This window comes from Sinohyriopsis cumingii, chromosome 17 (genome assembly GCF_028554795.1).
Source record: "Sinohyriopsis cumingii isolate HCF-2022 chromosome 17, ASM2855479v2, whole genome shotgun sequence".
NCBI lineage: Eukaryota > Metazoa > Mollusca > Bivalvia > Unionida > Unionidae > Sinohyriopsis > Sinohyriopsis cumingii.
Genome location: NC_142977.1, coordinates 62,878,836 through 62,900,165, shown reverse-complemented (window position 1 = coordinate 62,900,165; position 21,330 = coordinate 62,878,836). Strand labels below are relative to the sequence as shown.

The following is a 21,330-nucleotide window of genomic DNA, read 5'->3' as shown; positions in this document are numbered from 1 at the left end:
CTTGTATGACTCACCCATGATCATACAGTATGGATCGTCAAACTCATAAAGCACATTTCCAACAGGAAGTAAATTACCACAAAAAAGCTTTTGCAGTTAGGAATAATTTGCTGTCAAGTGGATTTGATTACACCAAGCATCTTTTCATGCACTCGTTACAGATAACCCCAACCAGAAGTTACAGTAGGTATTAATGGCAGTACATGTGGTTGGGGATGCCACCTATTGCTAAACTTCGATATTGTCAGGCTGGAGGAAATCCTGTTCACATCAGCCTTTTGGAACTGAAGTCTGTAATCAGTGGCTTTAATTTCTGGAAGGACCACCTTTGCAGAATATTAGTCCTAATTATGTTTGACAGTTTGGTGGTGGTGACTACCTGGTCAAATTGGGGAACCAAAATCATGTATACATTCTGGTTTGTCAGTTTTTGTGTTGGTGCTTCCAACTCGATATGTTTGTACAAATCAGACACATTCCGGATAGACCCAATGTCCTGGCTGTCTGCCTCACAGGAAGTGATCAGACAACTCCTACTGAATGGTCCATCCATCAACATTCCATCTTTCTTTGGATTTGCAAGTTTGTGGGCATTCAGTGATCAATAGTTTTGTGTCAAGGTGGAATTGCAAACTGCCCACCTTCTCTCCAGTTCCAGACCCAGTAGCATGGGCCATGTTTTATGTATATATATATTGTTTGTAACTCTTGGTACATGATTGTCACTATATTATGTGTAGTTTTATTCATGACTATAAATTGTAATGGCCATCTATAATCAGGATATTAGATAGTTGTTTTTTTACGTAATTATAATGTGCATATATTTATGATATCAAGTGTGTTGATTGTGAAGGATTAATAAATTGTTGTTGATGTAGGTGTTTACAACTATTAATAATAATACTAATAAAAAGATCTGTTTTGAGTTTGGGGTTATTTCCCACTGGACAGGTGTTTCAAATGGGTTCTTAGAAGAATTAAGTTATTTTCCTTTGGATGAATTAGGTCACATAATTGGTATTTTAAAATGTTCGATTGAGTAGTAAGATCGGTTACATGGAGTAAATTGCAACATATAGTTGAAATTGACTCTTGAAGATGTATATATGGAGATAACTGAGCAATAAGATGCATCCCTTTTTTGGATTCCTATTACAAATTTTTATTTCATATGTTAAAGTCAGTGTGCATCTGTGTTTAAATAACTTGAGAGGAAACATGGGTTAGGATTATTCATTGGAATAAATCACTGTTCCCTGGTATGCACAATCAACTTTCTAGAATTTTATCTCAGATTTAGCTAATAGAGACCAGATTTAAATCTGGTAGATGACCAGCAGATCCAGCTGACATTAGCACAGTCTTGTGGGCATATTATTTTGCTGGATACACCCGTAATAAGAAGTTAAGAATAGTTAATTAATTTTCTTCTTAGTCATATTTAGCTGTCACTGATGATGTTACCATTGGCTTTGTGGGTTCGAGTCTAGGATTTGGCCAATGTGGGTATGTGAGAAAGCTTGCCAGTAGCTTCTCATGGGTTGGTGGTTCTTCCCTGGGTTTTCCCGGGTTCTTCCTCCACCATTAATACGGGCTGCCATGCATAGCCTATCGTGTGTTGAAAAATGGTGTTAAACCCACAACAACAACAACAACCATTGGCTATGCTGCTGTCAAGTTAAGAGAACAGGTTAAAGGTAGGATGCTCTGCATTCCATGCTCCTATTAGCTGTTCTCTTAATTTTAATCTGATCAGAGAATTTATTGCAAGGAGAATTAAAAATTTTCAGTAAATAGTGTTTCTCCAAGAACCTGATCACATTATTAAGATTACATTATTTATTCACTCCCAACCTCCATGCGATGCAAGCATCCTCAGTGATATATTGTTGAGCTTAAAACTAACTTCACATGGCAGAAGCAGTGGGAGGTAGTGAGCAAGAGTTACTGCTCTTTATGACATAGAAAAACTAATAACCAGACCTGCCAGCCCTCACAATTTTGGCATGAATTTCACGACTCTTAATAGCAATTTACGGATTCATGATCGGCATAAACCATGAATAAAATAAATTGTATCCCATTAAGTGCAGGTCAGAATAGCAACAGTGGTCACTGATGCCCATAACGGTCCTGTATTGCTAGTTGCGATGTTAGTAGAACTATATCCAGTTGTTACAGTCTGCCCAGTAGCAAGAATTGTAAAGAATATAATCTATATTTAGAATGGAAGTTTTACAAATACTCATGAAGAAAGTCGAGGCCCAACTGATTTTTAAAAAAATGGCACATGTACATACTTGTAGCAACTGTAATTTTTTTTAAACAAACACCAAATGAAGACAGCTTTTTTGAGAGTAGGAGGTTTTGAGATATTGAAAGATTAGCATATATCGTAATTTGCTTGAGTTAATATTTTTCCATGCATGCACCGACACTACTAATCAGTAATCATTTGACGTTTCATCTTATGAATTAATACCATTTCATAGTTAAGCTATACAACAGTTAAATTGTTTGTCCCTTCACGGACAAAAATTTATGTTCCACAAAAAGTAAAATATAGATTGGGCATATGGTAGAACAGTGAAAAAGCATAGCTTGCAACAAGCACATAGATATTGGAACAATGAAGAGCACCCAGCAGATTTCAGCTCTGGTGTACTTTAAGCCACCTACTGAAGTATTGCAAGCTACCAGTGCTGAAGCATTGTTTGTGAGTTTTCTTGTTGAACATAACCTGCCTTTCTCAGTTGAGATCAGAAACAGTGACAGTGAAAGAATATTTCCTATAGTAAGGAAAATCAAGACAAACTTGAGTGCCTCATTAGATGCTGAAAAATTGCAACAGTTTTAGTGACCAAGACTGAACAGCAGGCAAGAAGCCTGAACTGTTTTGAAAACAAATTTACCATATCATAACAAATAGAGTGAAGTTTGTGTATATCAGTAAATTTGGCTGCAAATAAATTTGTACTTGTAATCAGTGAAAATAATGTATTTTAGTTTTAGTTTGGGATTTTCATATAATGAAGTACTGATGTTCAAAGTGGATAAAGCTAGTGTCATTGTATAGTATTTCACTAATTGTGTTTAAAATTCACTAATTTTGTTTTAATCCCTTTTCACTAATTGCGAGTCTGGAGAGTAGGCATCTCTGAATAACTGTCTCTTTGGGAGATCTCGATTCAGATGGTAGCAAGCTTATTTTCTGATAAAACTCTCGTTTGAATGGAACAATTTTCACTGTTAGTGATACTTTTGTCATGTCTTCAGTACAGGAATGGTACAAAGTTTGGTTTACAGGCAAGACATAGTGTTTACATATAACCGTTATTGGTGGTACGTTTTTTGTTTGCATTAATTGTTGATGATAATTTTTAGTTTTTGCATGAGATCAGTGCTGGAGATACTTTTGTAGTTTTCATGATACAGACAGGGTACAAAGTATGGTGTTCAAGGAAGAGATAATTTCTATAAACCCATTGCTTGTGATACTTTTATAGTTTCCATGGAACATCTGGTTTATGGTGCTTTTGAAGTTTCCTTGGAACCACTGTTTTTGATACTTTTGTTCTTACATGAAACCGTGCTGTGGTTTTTATGCATCAGTAACCAGTTTTATATCTTCTTTCTTCAGAGAGTGTGGATGTTTGGAAGAAGGAAGTCTCAATAATCAGCCATATTGTAACCCTGTTGCTGGCATGTGCACATGCAAGGAGCATGTAGAGGGACAGGACTGTGATAGGTATGATGTATTGGGGTTCTCAAGTGACACTTTTATTTCCACATAGAGTGAGACCTCTCTCAAGATAAAGCACTTTGTAATAAGGGGCCACTTTGTCCAGCACTAGTCATGTATATTTTTATGCTTCTCCCCACATAATAGATGCAGGGGACATGTTGGTTTACTGTTATACATCATTAAGTCTATGTCCATCCCAATTTTGTTTTTGCACGATGGCACAAAATCTAGTGAACGATAAGACTAATACTTTATCACAGTCATGAAATGATGACCTAGTTAGATTCTCAGGCCATTTTGCAGTATTTTTAATAGGTTAAAATTTTTAGGGTTTTGGGCTACAGTCTTGGATCAAAATATACAGACCCTTTGATTTTCTTGGCACCATATATTCATTGTATGTAATAATTTTCAGTGGTATTTAAAATTATGGGATTGCAAATAGGTTTTTCAAGCAGACAGAAAAAAATTCATGTTGGAACAAACTACAGATTGCCATTTGACTTGCTCAAAAACAGTTGATTGAAAAGATGACATAACCTAGGAATGCTTTAATTACTCCAAAATTAAAGCCAGAGTTCCTCTGGCCCTTCCAGCTTTTTTATCTTCCTATTGGCTGGGAGGTCCAAAAACTGGGCTGGTAACAAAATCTAAAGATTTTTATTTCTTTGAGTGATAACTTTATTGAAACAACTTCTAGTTGTGGACTATTATGCAGAGAGGGTCAGGATAATGCTTTTGTTTTCAGTGTATTGTACATTAGGAATCAAAACTATATTTCCTGTGTCAATGCCCTTGCATTTTCGGTACTGAGGTCAGTTGTTTCTTTTTGCCATTGCCATTGCTTGGACTAAATGGACACATGCTCAAGAAAAGTGATGTTACTTTTACTGAGAATTATAACTTAGTTGAACACATGTTGAACACAACTAGACATTTATGCACACTTATCTCAAATGACAGTATATCAATACAAACGAAGAAAATCAAACACCTGAAGAGCAACCAGTATTCATTGTTTCTAAAAGAAAACAAAAAGCAATTTAAGTTTTTTATGTGCAGGCAATTATAAAATGGAAAATAGTATGCCTAGCTCACTAGCATTTAGTTTGCTGGGCACATTGGTATACAGTAGAGATATTTTCTATCCAGAATATACAGGGACAATTCATTTAATTTGCTGGGCACATCGGTATACCCGAGATATTTTCTATCCAAAATATACAGGAACATTTAATTTAATTTGCTGGGCACATTGGTATACAGTAGAGATATTTTCTAGCCAGAATATACAGGAACAATTCATTTTTATTTGTGAAAAAAATCATTTAGACATTGAGGAAAGTAATTATATTTTCATATTTTAAAAAAATAGGATAAATGACATTAGACATTTTTGGAAAAGCCCTGTTAGAACAATTAAGAAAAAACCAGCTTCTGTAGACAAATTTAATTAGGTAGGCTTATTTGAATTCACATGCAGTTGATCTGGTTTTGATTTTCAAGCCAGTACTTCGATTCTTAAATTTTTGTGTGGACCTTAATATCTTACTTAACTTTGTGCTCTTTTTTGGAGAGCACAGTTTTGTTAAAATAATGTCAGGTAGACAAACAGAATTAACTTTGCTTGTATTTTATGGAAACAAAAGATGACCTGATTAAATTTTCATGCCATTATGGCAGATTTTCAGGTTTGAGTTTTGTTGGAATTTTTGGCCTGGAGTAGCATGTGTAGTTCACAAACAAAACAAACTAGAAATTGATCCCCATACAAATAAATGATTACATAGTATGTATTGCTGGAATACTTCGAAATAGTGGTGGATTTTAGTTGGATTGTTTGGGCTGGAAGAGGAGTTGGGAAAAAGAAGTTTTGCCTCACATTGTTTTACTTTGTTAATCAAGTAAAGTTGAATAAAATGTATGCTTTTAAAATGTGCCATTAATCTCTGTTGCAGGTGCAAACCTGGTTACTTCAGTCTGGATCGGAATAGCCCATATGGCTGTATTTCATGTTTTTGTTACGGACATTCCTCCATTTGTAACAGTGCCACCGGCTATTACACCCATGTCATCACAACTGACTTTGAAACAGGTATACATATCTCAGCCTTGAATGGCAACATAGGAATCAGATATACATATCTCAGCCTTGAATGGCAACATAGGAATCAGATATACATATCTCAGCCTTGAATGACAACATAGGAATCAGATATACATATCTCAGCCTTGAATGGCAACATAGGAATCAGATATACATATCTCAGCCTTGAATGCCAACATAGGAATCAGATATATGTCTCAGCCTTGAATTGCAACATAGGAATCAGATATACATATGTCAGCCTTGAATGGCAACATAGGAATCAGATATACATATCTCAGCCTTGAATGGTAACATAGGAATCACATATATGTCTCAGCCTTGAATGGCAACATAGGAATCAGATATATATGTCTCAGCCTTGAATGGCAACATAGGAATCAGATATATATGTCTCAGCCTTGAATGGCAACATAGGAATCAGATATATATGTCTCAGCCTTGAATAGCAGCTTAGGAATCAGTCTGAAGCAGTTGAAACGTTTTGTGACTTTTTGCAAAATTCCATTCCATCATGGAAATACTTTGGAGTAATAGAACATAGAATGGATGAAATCACTGAGAAAATGTCAAAGAACTCAGTTACACAATGTTAGATGTTTGGCAAAATTGAATCATGTCAGAAGCATTAAGATACCTTTAGAAATTATTTGCATTAACAAGTTATCTAGTGAGTTCATGTTTAACAAAAGAAACTTGGGAACAATTTGGCCAAAATGAAGTCAGCTCATTTGAGTTGCTTGTAATGAACACTAGTAAACAAGACATATATATTCAGCAGGGCTTTTCTTATCAGTGGGGAGCTGGGTGATTTACCTGGCTACTTTTACTTTACACTGGTCTACTTTAAAAAAACACAACAACAACTGTATCCCCATTGGGGAAGGTCCCCAAAACCCCATACCTTCGTTGATAACTCACCCTCCAACTTTAAATTTAATGGAAGGCCCTGATTAAGTGGCAGCTGCTGTAGTATTTCTGAGGTGCTTATTGATCATTGGCAGAAAAGGCAGAGTATGTTCCAGTTGCATTCAGAAGAACTGGGTTAAAAAATTTGAAAGATTTCTGTATTCAGCTAAAACATAGATACACGTATTACACAACCCGTAAATTTTACACATGGATATGGCAGAATTACTGTCTTGCCAATGTAATCCTAGTGCTGTTCAGAATCAAGACACCATCTTCCATAGAACACTTTCTGTAATATGCCTGCATTAAGATAAAACATAGTATGATGTGATGTTGACTTTGCATTCGTTCTTCTTTTACCAATTTCATTTCCACAGAAAACTCGAGTTCTACACTGTCTAGAGTTACCAAAAGTTAGGATGGCTTGCACTTTGAGTAAGGAAGAAGCCTATCAGTGTCAGAAGGTCAGAGGTCAAGCTTACTGCAACTGAAAAAGAACTGGTTTCTGTACAGTAACTGGAGTTTTCTGCGATTTACAGTTTCCAGATACTTCTGCCAGCAGTTCTTAACCCATGGGTCATTCGATTGAGTGATTCACTGAGATGACTCATTAATAATCTGATAATTCCTTTGCAAGTGGACGATTTTAGCATTTGATGGCAGGCAAGGCTAATCAGGGTTATTACCATCAAGTTTATGAACTGGTGACTTAGGCGCAGGTGGAATCAACAGTGTGGAATTTATCCATACAAGGGACAAATGGAAATGGGGCACCCTATAATACTGTAACTGGAGAAATTCCTGCTAATATTTTGTGACTGTTGTGAACAAGTAGAAAACTGAAAATTTAACATTTTAGAAATGTAGGAAATAAGTTGATATGTGCATCCAGCTGAGAAAATAAAATCTGTTTAATCTGCTATGTTAGAGTAGCTGAACTATTTGAATTATGTTATCATTGGTTGCTCTTTTTATATCCTGTATTTCTATGACTGAAATGTAGCCCAAAGTTGTTTCCATCCTTTTAAGTTGTAAGGTTGACTTTTATGCATTGAACGTTGCTAGATTATAGGGCCAAATATTTGCCTTTATACGCCATATTTTTTTCATTGTTTAAGTTAAGATTAAAGTATGTGTGTGTTTTTAAAAAAATATTTTTAACAAAGCTTTAACAAGTTGAGTCATATCGCTGTTATGTCTGCAGTGTGGCAGTTTATAGTGATTTCCAGCACTGGGGCATCATACTACAGACATGTAGCATTGTATTCAACCCAGTCACACTATCATGACACCATGCCGACCAGTCCTAATAACTTCTTAATGTTGCTTTCTATTTTTATAAGTCTTTGGTATGACTCGGCAATGATTTGAGCCCACTATGTCCCACATATGTGGCTGACATTCTAACTACTTAGGCCACAGAGCGGTCTCAGATTAAAGCAAGATGACTTTCTACAGTTTCAGTATTTTTATTCGATTAGTGCATTTTCTTATAAAGATGTTTGGTGGGAGAAAAGTTATCCATAGAGAAAGCAATAATAAATGGAGTATTTCGCATAATGTATTGTGAGGTCATATGACGGTGGTGCATGGCAGTAGTTCACCACTGGAATAAGTGTATTGACTGATGAATATACAAGATGTTTTTCTTTTAATGTGTTGATTTGCTTTTCATGGTGGAAAATATCTCAAATCTTAATAAAAGGCCATTATTTGTTATGTAAGTATCTACTGTATCAGGGTTACAATTAACAAATGTTTTAGTAGATTATACAGCCAACTTCTCCATAATATCGATAGATTTATGTCTGGACTGTTCAAGGACTTCCCTTTCTTTAAACAGTAAAACCATTATTGAGAGACCACTGCTTTGAGAGGCCACCTGTTTTGAGAGACTAGAATCTCCATGCACAGATTTATTGATTATATAGTGTTATGACCTGCTATGAGAGACCACCTGTCTTGAGAGACCATTCTTTTTTGGCAGAAGGGGTGGTCTTTCAAGACAGGTTCTACTGTACCTATATTTAAAATAAATTGACCCCTACTGTCCCAACTTCTTTTGAATACAATTGATCTCTGGCACCAGAATTAATTAATTACGACTATTGATTTACAGTGTCCAACAAAGAAACCGATTTGACCTAGGTATCATTTTCTGCTTTAGTCACCATCACCATGTCAACCTAGTGAGGACATTGATAAAGATATCACTGAGTCCCAGGTGTTAGTCATTGATTTAGGCATATCTTTGCAAATTGTGGTTCAAAATAATGTATATTTCCAGCTATTATATCATTTGCCATTGGCATGTAAAGAATCTCTACCAACATATTGCAGAAAGAATGTTTACAGGACCTCAGAACTCAAAGTGGCAGTGTGATTTAAATTGAGTGCTGGTAACTAAAGATGCACATTTCACAACTATACTGGGTAGCAAATTTCAAGGGGTATACTAGATAATATGACTCTGTCTAAACTGGCACTGCCTTAGTCTGGCCAAATACAGTATATACCCATGTCAAACTACCTCACTAATGTTAGCATGAAATTCTTGGAAAATTGCACTGAATTCTTTTTCTTTCTTTCTAATGGTCATCACATGTTTGTAATTAAAGATAAACAATTAAGTCTATTTGCTACCCATTTAAAGAAATCTCTTATTTTGTCACATATCGTGTTAATTTACTGGTTCACATGATGATCATGTAACATCTTTATCCTCAAATTGTAAATTTCTTAAAATATGATGACATGTCAATTTTCCTATGTATTCAGTGCTCCAAGGTGTGATCATAGTCTTTACTCAAATGTGAAAGGTTAAAAGTTAAACCACATAAAAATTTCAGTATTGTTTAACCTTTGATAATATTTGCTTCTTGTATCTTTCAGGCAAACAGCGGTGGACAGCTGAAGACCGCTCAAACAGTGCAGTTGAAACTCAGTACAATGGAATTCTGCAGAACCTTGGTGTATCAGCACCATCTGGAACTGATATGGTCTACTTTGTTGCACCAAGTGTGTTTCTGAAAAATGTTTTGCCACAAGCATCTTAAATTTCAATGCTTTTTCATAAACATCAGTTTTTTGTCAGTATTTAGAATTTCTGACGTCTAGATGAAAGATAAATTTTCCTCAAAATGAAATGTCAAATTAAAATTGACTTTCTCATAATTTGCTATATATTTGTAGCCATTGTTTGTGTATTTTGAAGCAAAATAGTTTTTTTGTTCAATTTCTCTAAAAATTTCTGAAATACAGTATTTTATTCTAAATTGATTGTGCATCTTACGGTGTTAATGGTGTCATGCATGTTTTGTTCTCATTCACCCTAAAGCCCTTCATGATAACATAGTTCCAGTTACATATGGTTATAGATCTCATTAAGACAAGTCTACCTTGTGATTTTACTGCCTGGCTTACTGAAATGACCCTTACACTACAGATATACAGAACAGTAGTAACAAATACGAAAATACTATCATTGCAGTAAAATCCTGATATTGCTTTAGTCTGCCTGCATATTAAAGCTTTTGTGTAGTCTGGAGCTAAATATCCAAGCAAATGGTGCAGAAATATAAAAACACTACTCAAATATTAAGCAATTTTGGGGGAAAATGAAGAAATGTGTCCTTCGCATTTTTGGACAGAGGTGGAGAACATTCATGTTGAACTGTATCAACAGTTTAGTTCAACATAGTGTTACAGTGACTGCATAGGACCATAGTTATGTATAGTGTTACATTGACTGCATAGGACCATAGTTCTGTATAGTGTTACATTGACTGCATAGGACCATAGTTCTGTATAGTGTTACATTGACTGCGTAGGACCATAGTTCTGTATAGTGTTACATTGCATAGGACCATAGTTCTGTACTTTTAAGATGCATGTCTTCTTAGTTAACAGTGATAATACATAATAATTTGTTAGACTTTACGGAAAATTAGTTGAACTTCTAAGAAAATATCAAGTGCCTAATTAATTAGGTAGACCTTCTAAGGCTGGCAGTCCTGCCATATCATTAGGTGGTTCTAATGTTACTATATAACTGATTGCAAGGTTGTCTGGCTATAAGACCCATCATTACAACACTGTTCCTTTTATAAGGCAGTTATGATCATGGATTCCATTTCATTAAGTGTACTTTGTTATAAGGCAGTCTTACTATAAGGCGCATCATTACAACACTGTTCCTTTTGTAAGGCAGTTATGATCATGGATCCTTTATTAAATGGTCGGAAAATTATATTATCATATACTTCGTTATAAGGCAGTTTCACTATTACGTGATATAAGCTTGTGCTATTATGGACTGCATTGAAATGCAGGAGTGCTGTACAGTATATGCCACACCATGGCATAACATTTAAAGATACTTTTTTTAACAATGAAGTATGAACAATCTGTTGAAAGGTGAGAGGTCAAGGTCAAGGTAAGCTTAATATGGAAGTAATGATTTTTGCACAGTAAGTTAAAGACTGTATAGCTTGAGCAAAGGTCAACATGGAGACATGTTGGTCAATGATCAACAGTAAACCATGTTCTACTTGTGTCCATGTAGAGAAATATTAAATATGCAGTGGGCAATTAATGAACAGGTCATGATACTCTTTACTCCTTCATTGCATCTGGCACAGAATTTGACTTAGGGCAATAGAAAATTGCAAAGGAACAGGGGGTGTAGTATCAAGGCTGTATATAGTGACTCTCTTTGCAAACAAAACAATAAATGTATGAATTCTGTTTATTTTAATTTAGCTCGTTACCTGGGAGACCAAAAGTTCAGTTACAACCAGTACCTGACCTATAAGCTTCGTATTGGTGAAGAGGCAGTTAGACCATCCATTGTGGATATTGTGATCCAAAGTGGTGGGCAACAAATTTCTGCGCCATATTATGCCCAGAATAACCCAGCACCTGGCATTGAAGTTAAGGAGTACCGGTTCAGGTTACATGAGCACCCAGATTATCAGTGGTACCCTCAGTTAACATCAGAAGGTTTCATCTCCATCTTGTCTAACATTACTGCCATTAAAATAAGGGCCACTTACAACAAAGAAGGTAAGTTTTGTAAAAGTATATGTGACCTCTTAAAAAAAATTGATTATAAATAACTATGATGTTTTAAAGATAATGATTTTTTTGCCATCTGTGTCAAAAAAACAATGTAAATTTATCAATAATTCAGGCATTCTCGGCCATAGTGAAAAAATGCAATACACATAAAATAATTATTTTTGTCAGCATGTGTCTATATGTGCATATTTTGTTGGATGTCTATATACCTATATTTGTGTTTTGTTTGTGTGTTTATGTAGATGTTGCACTTGTATGTGTATGTTATATATCAATTAAGATTGTTGATTTCTAAATTTGTACCCGTAACAAATAATGTGGAAAACTACTTGTAACAAATTAATACCATCACTAATTTTATTGTTGTTTAAAGAAATGAATACATTTTTAATGATATTTCAAATACTGTTTATACTTGCTTCCAAAATAAATCCAGCTGCAAATTGCATAAACCCTGATCTGCTATTGTGCAATGGCAGATCTGGATCTATCTATGCTGTTTGCAGTTGCACTTAACTTATCAATGATTATATATGGTAGTACAACAAATTGGCTTTTTATTTCCAGGTGTGGGTTTCATTGATGACATCAAGTTGGAGACAGCCAGGCGTGGACTTAATGGAGGCAGTGCAGCATCATGGGTAGAGCAGTGTACATGTCCTGATGGTTATGTTGGTCAGTTCTGTGAGTCTTGTGCACCTGGCTACCGGAGAGAACCATCATTTGGAGGGCCATTTGCTGTCTGCATACCCTGTCAGTGTTATAACCACTCAGCTCAGTGTGACCCTCAATCAGGTATATTGCCAGTTCAATAATTGTTATTGTTCAAAGGCAAGACATGCTGCTCCACTGTCTATGAATGTGTATACTAAAATCATCTGTCAGCCTGCTTGCCCATGTATATGTAGTTTGGTAGGTAGATAGGTAGGTATGTGTGTGTGTAGGTAGATTGGTATGTATGTAGATCGGTAGGTATACAGTCAAACTTGTCTATAATAACGTCATTGGATTATATACATGTGGTTTTTATGAGCTTGTGGTTATATAGGAAAAAGATCTGATTAATTTATGTTGTTGTTGTTGTTGTGGGGTTTAATGCCATTTTTCAGCACACGATAGGCTATACATGGCGGCCAGAATTAATGGTGGAGGAAGAACCCAGGAAAACCCCGGAAAGAACCACCTACTCATGAGAAGCTACTGACAGGCTTTCTCATGTACCAACATCGGCCGAATCCATGACTTGAACCCATGCAGACAGAGGTGAGATGGCAGTGATCCTTAACGGAGAGCACTTTAGACCACTCGGCCACTCAGGGCCCGTCTGATTAATTTATAAATGGTATCTGTGGTTATATAGGAAAAAGTTCTGATTAATGTATGTTGTTGTTGTTGTTGTGGGGTTTAATGCCATTTTTCAGCACACGATAGACTATACATGGCAGCCAGAACTAATGGTGGAGGAAGAACCCAGTAAAACCCCGGAAAGAACCACCTACCCACGAGAAGCTACTAACAGGCTTTCTCATGTACCAACATTGGCCGAATCCATGACTCATGCAGACAGAGGTGAGATGGCAGTGATCCATAACGGAGAGCGCTTTAGACCACTTGGCCACTCGGGGGCCCATCTGATTAATTTATAAATGGCATCTGTGAACCATGGTCTTTATACCCAAGTGAATCTTACATGCAGGCATTTTTGCTAAATCAGTTTTGTACATCTGTAGGGATTGATGGAAGAAAGAATGCATCCACCTACTGATTTTTTTTCTTTCTTGCTATGTATGTTTATGTGTGTGTGTGTGTGTGTGTGTGTGTGTGTGTGTGTGTGTGTCCATACTATCCTCCTACCTGGTTCCACTCACATTATTTTATTCATGCACCTACCTGTCCACTGACTTGAAATCATTATCAACCTCTTCATTCTGTAACCTACCGTATATACTCAAAATTTCAGTCCAACTGCACAGACCCAGATCAGGTGGCACATTATGTGATGGCTGATCAGGTCTATATTATTTGCAGTTGGACTCAACTTACAAGCAAGTAAATATGGTATTCATTGAACAGTTTAAAATGTATGGACTTTCTGCCTTAAAAAATTATTAGTTTGTATTAGATAAGCAGCTCAGATACAGGATGGACAAAAATCAACATAATTATGATACTGTATTTAGGCATTCATTCAGAGAAAAACAGGCTAACATGTTCTCAAAATTATACCAATTTAATTGGTATTTGATAGTGAATGCAGACATCTATTGCTAAATATTATTGGTATTATTTTACTCTGAGAAAGTGAAATATGTTAATTTGTTTATAACTGTAAAGTTTCTTTGCCTTAAGTAGAATCATATAATTTCAGGAATAATTGCTCATTAACTGATTTTGTCTTCAGGTCGCTGTATCTGTAAGGACAACACAGTAGGAGATAACTGTGAGAGATGTGCAGAGGGTTTCTATGGTAATGCACGAGTTGGTACCACTGACGACTGTAAACCATGTCCTTGTCCCAACCAGGGTCCCTGTATACAGCTTCCTGACAAAGAGGTGGTCTGCACCCAGTGTCCGGAGGGATCAGGAGGTATGCCAGTAGCTTGGACCATATTCCTTGTGTTGATTTATGCCACTGTATTTAACGTCAGACATATTAAACTGACCACATCTCCATGATGTAACTGTAATATATAGGAACTTAAATTTCATATTTTACATGATACACAAAGTCATTAAGCTTGTAAAACTGATGACACATTACATGAACAGACAGAAAAATGAAGTTTGTTTTTGTGTAGAGTGTAGTTGATTTTCAAGCCTGTTGACTTCATGAATACTGTCAGATATGATGTCCATGCTTAAAATTATACAATGTTTAAAATACAATAACAAATTTTAATAAATAACAAATATAGTTTAAAATTTGTTAGCATAATAATGTCCAAGTATGTTAGAATGCCTGTTCTTAAGACTTTGTAACCAGTCCAAATGCCTGTTCTAAAGGCTTTGTAACCAGTCCAAATGCCTGTTCTAAAGGCTTTGTAACCAGTCCAAATGCCTATTCTAAAGACTTTGTAATCAGTCCCAATGCCTATTCTAAAGGCCTTTTAAAAGTGTATAATTATTATTTTGTTGCAGCATTCTCATTCTTCATGGTCATAGACTTCCCTATGTACTTTGAAGGATTTCATGGTTATTTGTGCAGTGTAGAACAATTTTGCCTATGTATTCAACAAAGCCATTCATTAGACATTATAGCAGATATCTTGATGGAAAAAAAGCATTGATATTCATGTTCGGAGAGGATATTATTGAGAAAGGAATTGAGGACTATTTCTTTTCATGCAAATTTTTTTATACAATGCGTTGATGTAAAGACAGTTTTTTTTGTTGCTTTATGTGATAGGGAGAATGCAGTATTTAGTTGTGTGGAACATGCACTGTTTATTACCAGTAGTGTCATTTCCTTCAAGGGACTCTTTTTGCTTGGAATGTAACAAAGTAACAAATCTTCTCAGTCAGCTGATGTGATGATGTAGGTGCATATGTGTTATAATGCCTTACGTAATACAATAATATCTTGTTGAGAATTGTTTTGTTACTGGTTGCATTTAAGAGCTAAGAAAACACAAACCTCATTATTTATTGTCTTTAACTTTATACAGAAAAAGGAGAAATTAAATTTGGCCTGTCTGTCCATCATTCCATTTTTATTTCTCCTTCCATCCATTAATCCCACTATCATTTATCGACAATAACTCCATAATTATAATTGGTTTGACCAGCATTGATATGCATCTAGATATTGGTGAGACCTTGGTTGTTTGTCAGTATTTCAGTGTCATCATTTAGCAGAGTTACTGCCCCTGATTCTGAGCCCATTTATTAGTACATAGCCACATTTCTGATTGAAAGCACCTCATGATGTTCAAATGAATGGATGCAGTGTTGACCTGGCTGTAGAGGTAGATAAAATAATTTGTCCAGTACTCTGATGGGAAGTATAGTTTCAAATGTTATTGCCGTAAGTGTTTTATATAAATATGAGGGAGAAGTGATGAAAAAAGACAAGTGTTGCGTTCAGCAAATGGAAATAACATTTGATCAATGTGAAAAAATGAACTAAAATCGCATGGCAGGAGTGAAAAGCACAAAAAGAATGGAATGCTGAAATTAGGAGTGAATTTAGAATGAAAAACACCAATAGGAAAGAATCAGAAGCTCGGGCAAATAAGACTGCTAACTCCCAAACTGTTGTAGATAACTACACCCCCTAATGGTGTCAAAGGATAAAATATTTAAAATCTGAAATTTTATAGTCAACATTATTCTTCATAAGTAATCATTGTTAATCGTACCGCTTGAAAATGAAATTTTTTGTCTGTGAAAACTCCTTGAAATTTGTATTTCCTGATGAAATGTCTTTAAGAACCATTTAGTCAAACATGACTCTGATGTCAGGGTTCATACGCCCCTTAAGTATGCTTGGGTTTTAAATTCCTTTTTCATGTCCTTGAGTATGTTTGAATTTTGACCAAACTTTGAGTCCTTGAATATACTTAAATTTTGTGAAAACGAGAACAAAATAAAATATTTTGACCATATGTTTATGCATTTCATTTGCTTTATTGTTCATATTTTTAATTAAAAAAATCTGCATCAAAGTTTGTAGCAGACAGCAAATTTCATGTGAATGGTCTCCCTTATACATCATCGTAGAACATGTGCATTCTGGTAATATAGTTATTTTACTTCATAAAGTTTGTACCACATGTTTATTCATTAGCAGACAGCTGTTTTTAAAAGGGCGGGAAAGTAAAAGAAAGTGACTGGTCAGTGATGAGCCACAGCTATAAACTGAGTTCTTGTTGTTTTCACAAAACATGGCTTGAAAGGGAGGAATATATAGATTGGCTTCGAAAAAGCAACAAAGGCACTAACAAAGCATACTGCTTTCCAGTGAAAAAATTCCTTTCCCCCCACCCTTTTTGTTTGATATTTCAGGACTTTTATGTTTGTTTTGTTTTTCCTCTAGTGCCAGTGTTATACACTTTGTCATTTTGGATTACATTAGTTGAAACGTTTTGAAAGACGTGTTGTTCCACTGAATTAATGACAAATACTGCTTGCTTTCAAGTACAATTATTTTGTCTTATTCTTTTCACTTCTTCATATGTTAGAAGCTTTTTAGCTTATATCTTGATTCTATGCTACTCCTTGTAAAAAGTGAATTTTCATGGACTTTCCCTTTATATATATATATATTGTGGCCATAACAAATATCTGCATTTTACAGCTGGATATAATATTATAATTTAAAAATTAGTTCCTGTATTTAAAGGAAAATCACAACTAACTTTCACATACATTCAACTCTAGTTTCTTTTTTAAAAAAATTTCCACTGACACATTGCCCTTGAAAAACATAAGGCAACAACAGGGACATTTTTAAACGTTGTGAGTGGTATGAACTTTGCCAAACAATGATGATCAGCTTGTTGATCAAAATGGTTGACTTCAGTAGCTTTATAAAAGAAGTTCAGGTATATCAAAATTTTAAAACCTAGAATGTGTCATATATGGCAAAGCTGATGTTTTTACCCTAAATTTTACTTGTGTGTTTTCAGTAACTGCATGTGGCACACAACAAAATATGGTGGTGTGGATAAAAGCACAAGAATAGTGAATTATAATTGTATTGCTTACTTTTGTGAAAAGTTCCTAATTACAGATATTTTTTTCCCAGGTAATCTCTGTGACCTTTGCCTGGATGGTTACTTTGGAGACCCAAAGGGCTGGTATGGAGACGAAAAACCCTGCCTGCGTTGTAACTGCAGTGATAACATCGATCCCAATGCTGTGGGTAACTGTGACAGGTACACTACTGCTGGTCTCAGTATTAATATATTTTGATGGGAACTAAGTTTCATTGATTTTTTGGTTGTTACAAGCCACAAATGTAAACACCCAGCTAACAAGGATTTTATAAATGCCCAATGAACAAGGATTTTATAAACCTCCAATGTAAAAAGATTTTATAAACATGCAGCAAACAAGGATTTTATAATACCCAGAAAACATGGATTTTATAAATGCCCAGCAAACAAGGATTTATTAAACACGTAGCAAAAAAGGATATTTCTGTAAAAATTATTGTGGTAGGTACAAATTAAACACCTGGCAAACAAGGATTTTTCTGTAAATATAATTAGGATTGTTACAGATTTAAACATTCAGCAAATGGATTTTTCTGTAAAAGTAATTGGAATTATTTAAGATTTGAAAAACCAGCAAAGAAGGCTTTTTCTGCAAAAGTTATTGGAATTGTTATTAATTTAAACATCATGCTGACATAAACTTGATTTATGAATGAAAATAGTACAATGTTTTGTACATGTACTCTACACACACCTTGTAACCTCACCTTTAAAGTGCATTTCATAGTGTTAGAATACCAATCATAAGAATATTGTCATTAACCCAAGTAACTCAAATAAAAACTCTCTTATAAAAATTATATATGTGATCTACATATCTGTAACAAAAAAATGCAGAGTAAGCAAATTATTTTGATTTTATAAATTTTGGCATTTTGTAATGTTTGAAGAAATTTGCTTCCCTACTATTTGCCTGACCAGTAAGCATTCCTGCTTGATAAGTAATAAACAAAAGGAGCATATAGTGGTCATTGACCTTTCAAAAAACAAAACATTCTTTGCTAAGTAGAGAGCTTACTTTAATCCCAGAACCAGGACTTCTATGAGATTTGAGCAACACTCCCTAATACTTCTACAGGAATTAAACATCGCTCCCCAAGACTTGTACAAGATTTTAACATCATTTTCCAAGACTTCAACAGAATTTTTACATCATTTCCTTTTAAGTTCCATTGTTTAATACTTACTGTTTATGGGTTATTTTAAGTTTTATTTTTCTACATATATTTTCAGTTCTTAATATTTAGATAATTACAACTTGAATTTTAATTGGCACCATATAGCTATTACTGCAGTTCTACAACTATTTGGTTGGCACCATATAGCCAGTACTACAGTTCTGCTGTTGTTTGATTGGCACCATAGAGCCAGTACAGTAAAAATTGTTATGAGCAACCTCTGCTATGAGTGACCACCTGTCATTTCCGACCACAATCATAATGCACAGATCGATTTTATTATATAAACACTCTGTTATGAGCGACCACCTGCTCAACGTGACCAGCGACTGTGATGTCTTGGCAAAATATGCATTTCAACACTGCTGTGAATGACCACATCGCAAAAAAAAAGAGATTGACACCACTTACCTTGACTTAATCCTTTGTATACATGAGAGCTCAGGATACATGTAGTATGCAAACAAAGTACACATTAAATTACACAACAGTTGAACAACCATATAGCGAAATAAACACCACTAACCAGCATTTAATCCTTTGTAACAATGACTGCCTAAATAGTAAAGATTGTTCTGATAAAGTATTTTTTAAAAACAAATTGGCTAGCTACCAATTTTGTGAAATTTACAAGTCCAGCATATGGTGTCATTTGTAAACGGCAGTAAACCAGACTAAAGTACTTGTCATTAACTGCCATTGTAGTGCCGAAGTCATGTGAATAGCCAGTAAGATTAAACATTTTTTCATCAAAGGGAGTAATGATGGACATGCGCAGTCAATTTAGAGGTTTGTATTTTTTCTTTATCTTTGTGAAAATCCACACAATGCCAGTAGTCCTAATGTCCCAGTGAGAAATCTTTTGAAAGGGCTTCATTGTAGGGTTGAGTAAATGGAGATACATGTTCAGGCCAAACAGCTGATTACAAAATGTCAACAATGAAGTATAATGAATTTCTTATAGAAAAGTGATTAAGTGCATAGAATAAGATATATACATCATAGCTAACTGTGAAGTTTTTGTTACATTTGAAACAACTATAAATTGTATAGCCATGTGAAGTTACCTTATGGATATGATCAATATTACCTTTGTTTATTTCACAAATCATATACATGTACTAATATATGTACATAGTCATGTGATGTTCAAATATAAATTTGATTCATGTTGTTTGATAGATATATATCTTTATTATATAAAGTTATTTTGAGAGGAATGCATGCAAAATTTAACAAGATTTATGAATAAAGGATATGATGACATGTACAGTGAGTATGGGTATTTTTTCTTCTTCAACAATACCAACTATTGACCCTGGAAACCAGTCCATTTTCACACACCTCTCATAACAGGTTTTACTGTACTACAGTTCTACTACTGTTTGATTGGCACCATATAGCCAGTACAGTGCTACAGTTATATATGGGATTGGCAACATATTTATAGCCAGTACTACAGTTCTATTATTGGATTGGCAACATATTTATAGCCAGTACTACAGTTCTACTATTGGATTGGCACTATATTTATAGCCAGTACTACATTTCTACTATTGGATTGGCACCATATAGCCAGTACTACAGTTCTACTATTGAATTGGCACTATATAGTCAGTACTACAGTTCTGCTATTGGATTGGCACTATATTTATAGCCAGTACTACAGTTCTACTATTGGATTGGCACCATATAGCCAGTACTACAGTTCTACTATTGGATTGGCACCATATAGCCAGTACTACAGTTCTACTATTGGATTGGCACTATATCGCCAGTACTACAGTTCTACTATTGGATTGGCACTATATAGCCAGTACTACAGTTCTACTATTGGATTGGCACCATATAGCCAGTACTACAGTTCTACTATTGGATTGGCACTATATAGCCAGTACTACAGCTCTACTATTGGATTGGCACTATATAGCCAGTACTACAGTTCTACTATTGGATTGGCACTATATAGCCAGTACTACAGCTCTACTATTGGATTGGCACTATATAGCCAGTACTACAGTTCTACTATTGGATTGGCACCATGAAGCTAGTACTACAGTTCTACTATTGGATTGGTACCATATAGCCAGTACTACAGTTCTGCTATTGGATTGGCACTATATTTATAGCCAGTACTACAGTTCTACTATTGGATTGGCACTATATAGCCAGTACTACAGTTCTACTATTGGATTGGCACTATATAGCCAGTACTACAGCTCTACTATTGGATTGGCACCATATAGCCAGTACTACAGTTCTACTGTTGGATTGGCACTATATAGGCAGTACTACAGTTCTACTATTGGATTGGCACTATATAGCCAGTACTACAGTTCTACTATTGGATTGGCACTATATAGCCAGTACTACAGTTCTACTATTGGATTGGCACCATGAAGCTAGTACTACAGTTCTACTATTGGATTGGTACCATATAGCCAGTACTACAGTTCTACTGTTGGATTGGCACTATATAGGCAGTACTACAGTTCTACTATTGGATTGGCACTATATAGCCAGTACTACAGTTCTACTATTGGATTGGCACTATATAGCCAGTACTACAGTTCTACTATTGGATTGGCA

At 35.2% G+C, this 21,330-nt stretch overlaps 1 protein-coding gene across 1 annotated transcript in view; it reads left to right on the top strand.

Annotated features, from left to right (window-relative positions):
- LOC149779090 (laminin subunit gamma-1-like) overlaps positions 1–21,330 on the top strand; it is a 130,363-nt gene that overhangs the window by 62,610 nt on the left and 46,423 nt on the right. The window contains exons 7-13 of the mRNA XM_089939643.1: positions 3,644–3,751; positions 5,707–5,843; positions 9,660–9,785; positions 11,529–11,831; positions 12,414–12,641; positions 14,248–14,433; positions 17,593–17,722. Coding sequence (XP_089795769.1) covers positions 3,644–3,751; positions 5,707–5,843; positions 9,660–9,785; positions 11,529–11,831; positions 12,414–12,641; positions 14,248–14,433; positions 17,593–17,722 — 1,218 coding nt within the window. The remainder of the gene's footprint in view (positions 1–3,643; positions 3,752–5,706; positions 5,844–9,659; positions 9,786–11,528; positions 11,832–12,413; positions 12,642–14,247; positions 14,434–17,592; positions 17,723–21,330) is intronic.